The 13328-nt window shown below is 45.0% G+C and overlaps 1 protein-coding gene across 2 annotated transcripts in view; it reads left to right on the top strand.

Moving 5' to 3' along the window:
- The window catches only part of SMS (spermine synthase), a 72514-nt gene that overhangs the window by 22782 nt on the left and 36404 nt on the right, over positions 1 to 13328 (top strand). For both annotated transcript variants that reach the window (XM_036304979.1, XM_036304978.1), the window contains exons 2-7: positions 932 to 1052; positions 4745 to 4835; positions 5359 to 5423; positions 10459 to 10634; positions 11808 to 11962; positions 12418 to 12507. In XM_036304979.1, coding sequence (XP_036160872.1) covers positions 932 to 1052; positions 4745 to 4835; positions 5359 to 5423; positions 10459 to 10634; positions 11808 to 11962; positions 12418 to 12507 — 698 coding nt within the window. The remainder of the gene's footprint in view (positions 1 to 931; positions 1053 to 4744; positions 4836 to 5358; positions 5424 to 10458; positions 10635 to 11807; positions 11963 to 12417; positions 12508 to 13328) is intronic.

Raw genomic sequence — 13328 nt, 5'->3', positions numbered from 1 at the left:
CGCTCTATCCACTGAGCCAAACGGGCTAGGACTCCCCCTGTGATTTTGATGTGTAGCTAGGATTGCAAACCACTGGTCTAGATGTTCTGGAAACTGAAAAGTAGAGCTCATGTCTTTGGTTTTCTCCTTAAAACCATGATTCTGGAAAAGTGATGCTGGGCAGTTGTTTCAGCTCTGGCTCCCCTTTCTGGAGTCTTATCCAAGAGCTGGGAGCAGGGTGGGTAACGGGAGAGCCCCCAGGTCAGGAATAAGGTGGATATGAGGCAAAGTGGACAGTGGGCAAAATGGCCTGGTCTTCGTGTCAATGGCAGGACCGGCACACTCAGTGTCTATGTGGACCAGGCAGTGGTGACAGCCAGAAATAAACATTCAGGCCTGGCATACTTCTGCTGAACTGGGACGGGACAGTAAACCCAAAGTATACTAGTAGCAGTAAGTCATTGGATTTAGGACCCACCTGGATAATCCAAGATGATTTCATCTCTGGATCTTTAAATTAACTGTGTTCTTTTGTGTTACCTGATAATCTGTATCCTCTCCTTGCAGGGTCGAGAATCTTTTTTTTTTTTTTAAATATTTGTATTGATTTCAGAGAGGAAGGGAGAAGGAGCGAGACATCAATGATGAGAGAATCATCGATTGGTTGCCTCCTGCACACCCCCTACTGGGGATTGAGCTCACAACCTGGGCATGTGCCCTTGACCGGAATCGAACCTGGGACCCTTCTGTCCGTAGGCTGACGTTCTATCTACTGAGCCAAACCAACTAAGGGCTCGAGAATCTTTATAGCTCATGACAAATGGGATAAGTGAGTGACTCTGGCTACTCGTTGTTCAGGTTTTCTCATAAAGGTTAGTCGTCAAACTGCGTTTCTACTGGCTTTTCTTCTGAACGCGATTCACCTGACCCCCTTGCCTTCTCCCTCCTCTAGCTGACAGCGAGACCATCCTAAAAGGCCTGCAGTCCATTTTCCAGGAGCAGGGGATGACCGAGTCGGTGCACACCTGGCAGGACCACGGCTACTTAGCGACCTACATAAACAAAAACGGCAGGTGAGATGCTCCTCTTTCCCTCTGAGCACTTCAGGAATGGGGAGGGGTTCAAAGGGCGGTAGAGGGTGGTGGTGTCCAGGGATTTTTTTTTTCCTTCATTGACAGTTTTTAGGAGGAGGCTAGAATTCAGTGCTTCTTGGCCTTACCTGCACAGCAGCATCGCCTGGGAGCACTTCCACAACATCCCATGCTCAAGGGGAGGGAGGGTGGGTAGGTGGGAAGTGATCAGCCAAAGAACTTGTGTGCATATATGCGGAGCCCATGGACACAGACAATAGGGTGGTGAAGACCTGGGGGAGGGCAGGGGTGGGCTAGAAAAGGTCAGTGGGGGAAAAGGGGGACATATGTAATACTTTCAACAATAAAGATTTTAAAAAAATTCCATGTTCAGGGACTCACTCTCTCTCCCCCTCCCCCAGATTGAGGCCACTGAGTGTCAGTGTTTCTCCAAAGCCCCGAAGGTGATTTTGCTGTGTAGCCTAGAAGCCCTGAACAGCATAAGCAGTGTGGGCTGGTAGGCAGTGATCTGGACTTGGTTAAAACAGGTTCCTAGGCCCCTGTCCAAGTTTCTCTGATGTGGTAGGTCTGGGGAAGCACCCCATATAGCAGCGGCCTCCAACTGGTGGTCCGCAAGGTCCGAAAGGTTGGCAGCCGCTGCCATATAGCATTTCCAGCAGGCTCTCAGGGGATGCGGATGCTGCTGGTGACTTGACCCCACGGTGGGTACCAGTGTTCTAAGTGATCACCTATTAATGCAGACCATTGGCAAATGCAGGATGAGAATGCCTACAAGAAGCCTAACAGGAACCTGAGATCCAAGAGTTCGCGTGTTTTGTTTTGTTTTCCCTTAAACTTACAGACTATCAAGACTTCATGTAATCAAAGTGTAGATGAAAAGTCGATGTGTTCTGAGACTAAGAAAGGGAACCTAAATTAACACGTGACCAGTAACAGAAGATGCCAGTGCACTGAGCTTTTGTATTTTCCTAACTCTAGGTTTACACTATATCTAGACTGGTTTAGGATGCTCTGTAGATGGTTAGTAACTTGCACTCTTAATTTAAAAAGGTAAACTCCTGGGTATTTTTGATGGCTTTCATTCCATTCCCCCAATGGATACAGAGTCCTAGAATTGCACGTGGCTTCATTAATGTCTCACATTCTCTCCCGTTTCTCTCATATTTTCTATTAAAAGACACCCCCCTTGTCCAGCCAGCGTGGCTCAGTGGTTGAACCAGAAGGTCATGGCTCGATTCCTGGTCAGGGCCACATGCTCAGGTTGTGGGCTTGATCCCCGGGACGGGGCATGCAGGAGGCAGCCAATCAATGATTCTCTTATCATTGATGTTTCTATCTCTCCCTCTTCCTTCCTTTCTGAAATCAATAAAAATATATTTTAAAAAAAGATACCCCCTCAACTCGGTTTACAGAGGCCCAGAAGACAGTGCTGTGAGATGAGGGAAACTTAGTTTTGAGGCCACCTCCCCTTCCATTATTCTCTTTATATGTATACTTGGTCCACCCTTATGGCGGTACTTGGCATTCCCTCTCCTGATGCTTCTCAAAGATGTCCTCACCCCTCTCTCCCCAAGCCCAGATTTGTATTTCTAACGATGTAGCATACCTCCACATAATGTGTTTAGCAGATACCTCAAATGCATCTAAAGTTACTTCTTCCTCAAGGGTGATCCGAAATCATCCCTTTCTGCTCTCCATCATGTCCATGGTCTGGCCCCGTTTCCAGCAAGTCTGGAAGCAGTGGTCTGAGCTGTCACTGCACCCTCCAGCTCCTACACGCTTTCATATGCAGCCCCTCTCCGCCCTGGCCTCTCTTCTCTACCCTCCCTGCCACCATCTCTCACTGTCCTTGCTGCGGTCCATCCTTTGGGGATCACAGCAATTCAGACAGTGAAGCCTTGCATCTCTGACCACCTCCTCAGGGGACTTCGCAGCCGGCCCCACCTCCCTCGCTACTGCAGTTCTTGAAGCTTCTCCCCTAGACACCAATTTCAGCCATGCAGCGGGCTTAGAATTCCTTCTGGAAGAGAGTTTTTGAGTGATAGGAGCTGTTTGGAAATTGCTTTTATAAGCAGAAAAAATTAAAAGCATTGCTTAGTTTAAAGACATATTTTCTCCATTGGTCTTCCTCTTTCACTTGGTCAGCTGGGACCCATCCCCCTGGTGCCTGACCCATGGGTACCCATCCCGAAACTTCACTCCCCGCTCCCCACCACCATCCTGACACTTGCTCAAGGGAAGCACTGCAGCTCCACACCCTGCTTCTGGCCTGGCTTCTGGTTAATGGCCCCTTGGCCATGCAAGGTCCTGGTCCTCAGCCACCTTTTTATATGTCCTCCATATTCCCCATTGGTAACTTCTTTTTATTTCTGGTTTTAATCCCTTGCGGTTGGTGCTTGGCACCCCACCCTCCAGCATTCTCTGTGTTAACCTGGTTCTTTGCAGAGGAGTCTGCTATAACCACCCAGGTGGTTAAAGGACCCCATTCCTTTGTGCTGCTGGGGCGGGGAGGGTGATGATGATCAGCTCATTCAGATATAGATGCATGTGTGGTGTCCTGGGCCTGAACTTGATTTTTGAGGCCCTCTAAGGGCTGAGGGTGAAAATTAACTAGTTGCATTTATTTTTACATCCAAGCACATTGCCTATCGTCTGAACATAATTCATCTTCTAATTTAGTATATTTCAAATATGTGTTTAACCATGACTCATAGTAAGAAATACCTTCACATAGTCACATACACATCTGCGTATATATAATACAAATACACAGTATAATTGAAAAAATGCTTCCTCAAATAATTAACTCAATGCATGTGATACTCTCACATTTTTATTTCATAAGAAATGCTGCTCAGATCCACTAAACTGGGGGTCAGAAAGCTTTTCCTGTTAGGAGTCACATAAAGTGTCTGTTGCATATTCTCCTTTGATTAAAAGAAACACTCTCTTTAAAAGCGTAAAAACCCTGTTTTGAGTGCAGGCTTTTTAAAACGTGCTGCAGGCTGGATCTGGTTTGCAGGCTGCAGGGAGTGTGCTGACCCTGAACTTAGCGAATTTAATCACCACCTGCCTGCATTTGGAAATAACCAGCTCTGGTTTTCTTTTTCCTTTTTTTAATTGGATTTATTAGGTGACATTAGTTTGCAAAACCATACAGGTTTCAAGTGAACAACTCAACAAAGCATCACCTGCACAAGTCTCTTTCTGTGCCCATTACCTCCCCACGTGCCACACATCCCCTCTCCCCCTTTCCCTCAGGCTATCACCACACTTTTCTGTGTCCATATGTGTTATGTATATGGCGCTGTTTGAATTCTGAAGGTTAATGGGGAGAACCTAGTTGGCCCCTCCCCACCCTCCCTCCCAGTGGTCACTAGACCTGGCTGAATCACTTGCTGGGCAAGCTTCTTAAAAATCAGATTCACAGAACTGGCTACTGAATGACTTTCTGGGCCCAAGAACCTGTTTTGAAAACCTTAGTATTTGGCGACTCTCTCTAAATCTTTCCTGAATGATTGGTGGCTTCCCTGTCCCTAAGTGGCTCTAAAAAGGAAGCAACAGGGTTAAGTATGTAATTGGGCGGGGGGGGGGGGTAGGAGGAGAATTGACATCTTTTTTTTTTTTCCCTTTTGATACAATTCCTAAACTTAAAATTATGCTTTCCTTCGTAGCTTTGCCAATTTGAGAATTTACCCACATGGATTGGTGTTGCTGGACCTTCAGAGTTACGACGGCGATGCAGAAGGCAAAGAAGTTGACAGTGTCAGTTTTTCACTGTTATTTACTCAAGTATTTGAGGGTCCCAAAGCCTGCTCCGTTTAATAATGTTAAAATGATTTCACTTAATTGCTGACTTCCCAGTGAACACTAGACGTTCCTTCCTCCGCAGTGAGTGGTTTTAGAAGAGAAATAGTTGATCCTCAGTTGTTTGTAGGAACCTGGCTGCCACTTTTCCCTTGAGCTTGAGGACTGATTCTCCTGTGCACAGCAGCGAATGGAATGTAAAGCTTTAGTCAAGATGTTATATCTGCATTACCCTTGAGCCTCCTCCTTTCCTATTTTCTTGGTTACTTAGACGGAGGTTAGGTCAGCAGCACGGGGACTGGTTGGTGTGGGATGCAGAACCCGTGGAGGCTGCTGTAGGGAGGGGAGGACAGGTGTATTTGGGTACCTGCCAGTTCACATAGCTCTGTCAACACAGCCTGAAGTTCCTGGTCTGTCATTTAGCCGCAGTTCCATTCAGCCCATTCTAGAAGCCCATTGATTTGATTTCTTTTAATCGCAGCTTTTGAACAAAGTAGAAGAAAGAATGAAAGAATTGAGTCAGGACACTACTGGGCGGGTGAAGCGGTAAGTCCACTCCCGAATGTCCTTTTGTGTTGGGTTAAGTGATACAATAATCGGGAAGGTGGTGGTGTCCCTGAGTTGTGTCTGCTAAAGATGTGGCACAGATCAAAGTCAGCTTGTACTTCTGGCCACATGGTAGACTGAGCTAGTGGCCCCTCACACCAAAACAAGACATGAAAGGACACACACGCGGACTTCGAGAGAGACATGCTGGATAAAATGAGACAGGCACAAAGGTGATGTGGAGTGAGTCCCAGAAGCTTGAAACTCTGGAGAGCAGAGAACCCGGTGAGGCTGTTGCCTCAGTCAAAGGGGAGCGAGGAAACTTCCCCCCTTCTGTCCAGTGAAGAGAAAAGGGCGCCTCTCTCTGAGTTCTGGGCTCCAGAGTAGAATGAAGCAGTTAAGAGATTTATGACAGGGTGGGGTGACAGAAAATTTGCAAGTGAGAAGTCTTTGCAAGGTACTAAGAATCAAGAGGCCACCCACCTGAGCAGCCACAGGTAGGTTCTCTTCAGATGGTAATGAAGACAGTTCAGCTTTCCCTGTCCAGGAGTGTAGCCACTATACCCCATGTGGCTCTTTAAAATCCTGTATAATAAAAGTGTAATATACAAATTGCACACTGACCACCAGGGGGCAGAAGCTCAGTGCAGGAGCTGCCCTCTGGTGGTTAGTGTGCTCCGACAGGGGTAGCTCGGCTCAGCCACAAGCCAGGCTCCCGGCTGCGAGTGCAGTGGTGGTGGTGGGAGCCTCTTCTGCCTCCTCAGCAGTGCTAGGGATGTCTGACTAACTGCTTAGGCCCGCTCCCTGCAGGACATCCTCCAAGGGCTCCTGGACTGTGAGAGGGCACAGGCCAGGCAGAGGGATCCCCTTCCTTCCCCCCCAGTGCACAAATTTTCGCACACCGGGCCTCTAGTTAAGGTAATAAAAAGAAACAGTTCAGTTCTTCAGTCTCACTCCCCTCATGTCAGTAGCTAATGGTTGATGACTGCCAGGTTGGACAGAGCAGAGGTATTTGCCAGAGGTGTCAGATGTTAAGAGCTTTGCTAGAAGTTATAGTGTCAACATTTATTAGAACAGATAGAGTCTGGTAGGTCCTGGGAATTAATGGATTTACAGCAAGTCATTCTCAGGAGTTTCCTGTTGCCTGCCTGGGTGGTTCCTTATCAGGCCCCCAAAAGTTAGGAAGCTTGCTCATAAAGGCCAACACATAGATGCAGAGACATAGAGGGACTTCACCAAGGTCATGCCATCATTGATGGAAGCACCTAGAATACAGATTTCTGTTGTTCATGGCCTTTCCAGGAGAGGGAATCCTTATTGGCAAGAGCTGGGATGTTGAAGTACTTAGTGGCTCAGCATGCTAAGTGTGATCAGTCCATAGGAAGGCTCCAGGGCCATGTACCAGAACTAGAAAGGTGTTTAGTCTCTGGTGGGGCAGAGAGCAGGAAACTGCAAGTGAAAAGAACATGGCACAGTGTAGAATTTGCCGGCTTTTTAAATTTCTGTCAGAATGCCAAGTTCAATTTATGTGTTCTCAGCCCCTTCCCCATCCTTAAAAAACACATCCATACCCACGCTCTTTTCTGGATTTGTTATCTTTTCCCATTTCTAAGAGTTTTCCTTATCTACAGCCATTTGAATTGAACGGGTTCCCACTGTGTTGTAAAATGTCTAAACTTGGAGATGATGGATTGGCCGACTTCAAAATGCCTCTGAGTTTTATTGGTCTGATTTTTATCGGAGTTAATTCTGGGAAGAAGGAAACAGATGGAAGGCATTTATGGGCCTCAGCATTTATGAGAAGTCTGGTTCGTTTGTGTCTTTCTGGTCCAGGAGTTTCTAAAGGGATAGTGAAGTTAGGCTTTAGATGTTCAGTTCGAAATGCAGAATTTGTTTTTGCTTGTCACTGTTTTTACGTCTCTTCATAAAATCAGGGTGGAGGTCACTGTTTTTATGTCTCTTCATAAAATCAGGGTGGAAGGAGGTGAGAGGTGGTTGGAAATACTTTGTGGTAGGCCCTTTGTTACTGACTTCAAAAGGAAAAGGATGGTGCCACTTTTCTCTCCCGGGAATGACATTATTAGAGTCAGTCATTAACAAATAACTCAGGAACATCTGAAATTATTACTCCCCTATGGGCAATGAAGTAAATGTAATTTTTCATCTAGGAAGCCATGTTTTTTTTTAAAATATATATTTATTGATTTTTTTTTACAGAGAGGAAGGGGGAGGGATAGAGAGTTAGAAACATGGATGAGAGAGAAACATCGACCAGCTGCCTCCTGCACACCCCTACTGGGGATGTGCCTGCAACCAAGGTACATGCCCTTGACCGGAATCAAACTCGGGACCCTTCAGTCCGCAGGCCGATGCTCTATCCACTGAGCCAAACCGGTTAGGGCTGTTTTTTTTGTTTTTGTTTTTGTTTTTTTAGAAAATGTATTTTTGTATTCTACTTTCTAAAAGAAAAAGAACAGGAAAACAAGCTCACATCAGTTTTGTTGCAAATAATTCTTGCAATTTACACATCCGTACCTGAGGCCCAGGGCGTATTCTGCCTTTCTTTTCTTTTTTAAAAAAAATATTTTTATTGATTTGAAAGAAGAAGGGAGGGGGGGGCGGGAACGAATATCAATTAATTTCCTCTGGCACACATACCGACAGGGATCGAACCCACAATCTGGGCATGTGCCCTGCCCAGGTACCAAACCAGTGACCTTTTTGGGCCCTGGATGATGCTCGGTGAACTGAGCGACACTGGCCAGGGCCTGCCTAACTTTTCTACCATCCAATTTTGATTTTCAGCAGTAATGGTTGGAACAAGAGTTTTGTAGGCTTCCAGAGTATCTCCTGTAGCCCATCACGGGGAGATAAATCCAAGTCCCGGTAGGATGAGTACTTCATCGCGGTAATGCCTTCCCCATCCTGCTGCAGATCCTTGTTTCTTTGCCAATCTTTACAAACCACTGTGTTGCAGTAAAGGAAAGAGGCTCAACCTTAGCCAAGGTACTGTTGACATCACTGAGATTGGGCATTGTTTATTTTCAGTGGGTTTGCGCATAGTTCAGTAAAAGCCGATAGCTGGCTGGCTGGCTGGCTGTCAACCAGGAGGTAGGTTTGGTAGGTTTCTGCCCCTGAAAGCTGGGGCTACTCCCCACCATCAGCCAGGGCTGGAGGAAGAGGCTTCCCCCAAGTCCTATTTGCCTGCTCTTGGGATGGGGGAAGGTGTCCTGATTGGGGCTCCACATTGTACAAGAAAAATGTCTGATCCTGCCTAACATTCCAACAGCTGAATTTGTTTATCTGAAAGATGAAGTGGTAAATCAGGAGCGATTAGCGTTAAATGAGAGTATATGGGAACCTGATTTTGTAAATCTCAGTGTCCTTGACTATTTCCCCACGAGAAGCCTCTTTAACTTACAACAGGTCCAGACTGGACTCTGGGAAGCAGGTGAGCGGGGAGGGAAAAGCAGCTCATCGGAGCAAGTCAGAGGCCGCATCTCCCGGCGTTTGAGGTGTCTGCAGCTGTTTTGCTATCACACACCACTGTAGGAGAACACATGACTTGGCGACGGGTTGTGCCATGTGTGCAATGAGTTGTCATGGTGTTTGTATTCCAGTTAGATTTGCCAAGCCCCTTTTCCAGGTCTGTGTTTCCCTGTCTCTTAGTGTCCTCTGCTGGTGGTTTCTGGTACACTCACCCTATCTGAAGGACTGAATACTTCTGCAATAATGGAATCAGAAAATCATCAGTTGCAGCCACTCTAGTAATAATAGGTTCAGGCAAGGACCTTGTAGATGCCAAAGCCACCGGTGAAGGCTTCTTGGGAGATCAGGACCTTACCCAGCTTGGGAGGATCACCCCACAGCTTGCTTAGTAATTTTAAAGGGACAGAAAGGTACCTTTGCACATGGACAGATCTGGTGCCATCTACTTCAACTGATTGGTCACACTTAGCATCACCTATAATTGGACAAGCACACAACTCCTGTCCCTATTGTGGTGCCTCTAGGACATGGTTCTCAACCTTCTGGCCCTTTAAGTACAGTTCCTCATTTTGTGACCCAACCATAAAGTTATTTTCGTTGCTACTTCATAACTGTAATGTTGCTACTGTTATGAATCATAATGTAAATATCTGATATGCAGGGTGGTCTTAGGCGACCCCTGTGAAAGGGTCGTTCGACCGTCGTGACCCACAGGTTGAGAACCGCTGCTCTAGGATCTATGTCAACCTGACTCTATTGAAGATGATCAGGCAAACCCACCTGAGGAGTTTTCTGCACAGTACTTGGTCTGGACTTTTCCAAGATGTCAAGGGGGCGGGGGGAAACTAGTCTAGATTAAATGAGGCTAAGAAAGGGAAAAAAAGAAAACCCAGCAAAATACATTGTATGATCCTTCGTTCAAAAGCAGAACAACTATAAAGGACATTAGTTGTACAATTGGGAACACTCAAGGGTGGATTCTGAACTACATGGTGGTATTACGTCCATGTGCACTTTGCAGGAATGTGATAATGGCCATGTAGTTAAGTAGGCCATCTTAAGAGATCCCTGCTGACATATTAGGGGTAAAGCGTGATGTCCGCAGTGGCCATTTTCTCCAACTTTTTACAGTGGGGCCTTGACTTACAAGTTTAATTCGTTCTGAGACCGAGCTCGTTAAGGAGCTCGTTAACTCAAATTACTCTGTCAACTCAATGCAAAAAATCGGCCGAGAGACAGCTGGTATCTCAAAAAACTCGTTAGTCGGGACACTCGTAAGTCAAGGCCCCACTGTATTAGGAAAATTTAAATCATGCCAGGAGGGTTTTTAAAGAGTAAAGTCATATGTCCAGCAGTTGTGGAGATTTGGTGGCCATGTTGGTCAAACCTAAAAGGCCAAGCATTAGATTTGTGGGTGCTATTCAGGAGTCAGCCTGGGGCCATGTGGCTTGCTTCCGCACACTCTTGCTCCCAGGTCCAACTTTAAGGCAGGCTCACCATAAGCAGCCTTCTTACGAGGCTCATTCTTGTCTCCCTTTTTTTCCAGATTACCACCCATAGTTCGAGGAGGGACCATTGACAGGTACTGGCCCACTGCTGACGGCCGCCTGGTTGAGTACGACATAGATGAAGTGGTGTATGATGAAGATTCACCTTATCAGAACATTAAAATTCTGCATTCAAAGCAGTTTGGAAATATTCTCATCCTCAGTGGGGATGTTAGTAAGTATCCAGCCCTACCCCAATTGTATAACAAAGTGACTGTGTTGGCCCCTAGCCGGTTTGGCTCAGTGGATAGAGTGTCGGCCTGCGGACTGAAAGGCCCCAGGCTTGATTCTGGTCAGGGGCACATGCCTAGGTAGTGCACTCGATCCCCAGTAGGGGGCATACAAGGATCAATGATTCCCTCTCATCATTGGTGTTTCTAGCTGTCTCTCCCTTTCTGAAACCAATAAAAATATATTAAAAAAATTTTTTTTAAAAAAGTGACTGTTTGATTATGTTGTTTTCCTGACAAATATCACTGTTGTGGATTTGCCCAAGTTTGTCCTTGGCACTGGTGTTTTTGAAATGAACATTTCTGTTGTGTTCACTTGTAGATTGTCTGGGCCTTTGTGTTTTACAGCAGAGCTAGGAAAACTTTGTCTCGACATTCTTTTTTCTTAATTTCTTAGTATTGAGTATTTGGATTATATTTCCAAAAGTATATAATTGCTTATTTACAAAAATATTTTTGTTATGGAAAACCTCACTTCTAAGTAGACAAAGTAGTATGATGAACCCACATAATACCCTCACCGCTGAGTGTCAATGGTTATTGACTCCTGGCCAGTCTTGTTTCCCCTAAACCCCAGTCCACTTTCTTTCTCATTTTTTTAATTGATTTCAGAGAGGAAGGGAGAAACATTGAAGATGAGAAAGAATCATTGATGAGCTGCCTCCTGCATGCCCCACACTGGGGATCTAGCCTGCAACCTGGGCATGTGCCCTGACTGGGAATCAAACTGTGACCTCCTTGGTTCATAGGTCAGTGCTCAACCACTGAGTCATGCTGGCTGGGCTGTTTCTCATATTTTGAAGCAACTCTTAGATGTTGTGTTATTTCATCTGGAAAGACATAATTGCTTTTAATAATTCATATCAGTACATCCTTAAGACCAAGTTTTTTTCTGAATGACTAATGCAGACATGTATGTCATCTATGTGTGTAATGTATTGTATTGGGATTGATGAAAAATCCACAATCCAAAAAACTACTTTTGTGCGTTGTCGACTGTATTTAAAAATTGAAAATGAAACATCTTGGGCTAGAATCCAGCCCTTCCGAGAGGGGTGTGAGTCAGGTGGTGTGTGGGTTTGGGTAGAGTCACCCATTTGGGTCTGTTTCCTTCCTAGATCTGGCGGAGAGTGATTTGGCGTATACCCGGGCCATCATGGGCAGTGGCAAAGAAGATTACACTGGCAAAGACGTGCTGATTCTGGGAGGTGGAGATGGGGGCATTTTATGTGAAATAGTCAAACTGAAACCAAAGATGGTCACTATGGTAGAGATATCCTTTCTATATGGAATCAGGTTCAATGGGCTGCTTTTGTTTTCTTCCTCCCTTTTTGTCTCGTGAGTCCAGTTAATGTTATGAGGGAAATGTGTGATAAAGAGTGCCTTGAACAAACATTTCAATTTAGTACCAATAGCCTTTTTATGTGGCCAGCAACAAAGAAGCAGAGATAATCTAGTTGCAAATGAAAGAACAAGCAACTTTGGTACCATGTCTACTCAGCAGTTGCCAAAATAGCTTCTTTATGAGAAGAAAAAACTTCATTTCTTTTTGAATGTCCTGGGTGCAAAAATATAATCATTGTCTTACTCATCTTTTTTAACTTGTGATACATAAATGAATGTTATAAAACTTCTGTTTGTCTTAACCTTTTTAAAAAAGCATTACTATTTCAGAATTCTTTGATATGTTTAAATTCTGGCTAAATTTCTCCTTAACCTGTTCCGAACATTGACCAAATGGTGATTGATGGATGTAAGAAATACATGCGAAAAACATGTGGTGATGTCTTAGACAATCTTAAAGGAGACTGCTATCAGGTACTTGTGTTTTCCAGATAATGTTTTTAAGTGAACTGATAATATAAGTAATCTGAATTGTGCCTTCCTAAAACAACTTTAAGTATAACTGGTTAAGAAGATAAATATATCATCTTGTACGGGAGGAGAGTTTTCTATCTACCCTTCTAGTTCTTGGTTGAGACTCCTATAATCACAAACAGATTAACAAGAGAAAAACAGACGTTTATTGGCATGTATACCTCTTATGTATGTGAAGGTCCCAGGAGAAAAGTGAGTAACACAGAGGTAGCTTTAGAATTTAGGCTTAAATATCATCTTCTATATATATAAAAGCCTAATATGCAAAGTGTCCACTCTGAAATTTGACCGACCGGGAGTTTGATTGCTCGCTATGACATACGCTAACCACCAGGGGGCAGCACGTAATGAAAGAAGGCCCTAGCCGGCAGCCACTAGGGACCCTACCCATGCACAAATTTCGTGCACTGGGCCTGTAGTCTTAAATAGGGAAAGGGGAGAGTAAACGACTTTTCGGAAAGATGGATGGGCCCTTAGAAGAATAGATAGAAGGCAAGGTAGTTTGCGACAAAGTTTGTCGGAGTCCACGTAGTGTCAATCTTCTCTCCTGTGATAAGAGCCGATGTTCCTGGTTGAATCCTCCGGGGAGGGGAATGGATGACAGTTGAGTTTCTTTTGGAGGATCTGTCTTTAGGCAGGTAAGGGGAGTTCAGAGAAAGCCTCTCTAGTCAATATGCCAATGCATCATATTTTGAGGTGGCATGTTCTGGTCCCCTTCATTCTCTTTGTGAGTTATATGTAGATTTATATTTAAGGCAGAA

The sequence above is a fragment of the Myotis myotis genome, unplaced genomic scaffold, assembly GCF_014108235.1.
Source record: "Myotis myotis isolate mMyoMyo1 unplaced genomic scaffold, mMyoMyo1.p scaffold_m19_p_4, whole genome shotgun sequence".
Lineage (NCBI taxonomy): Eukaryota > Metazoa > Chordata > Mammalia > Chiroptera > Vespertilionidae > Myotis > Myotis myotis.
Note: the sequence above shows the minus strand (reverse complement) of the source record. Positions and strands in the feature narration are given on the sequence as shown.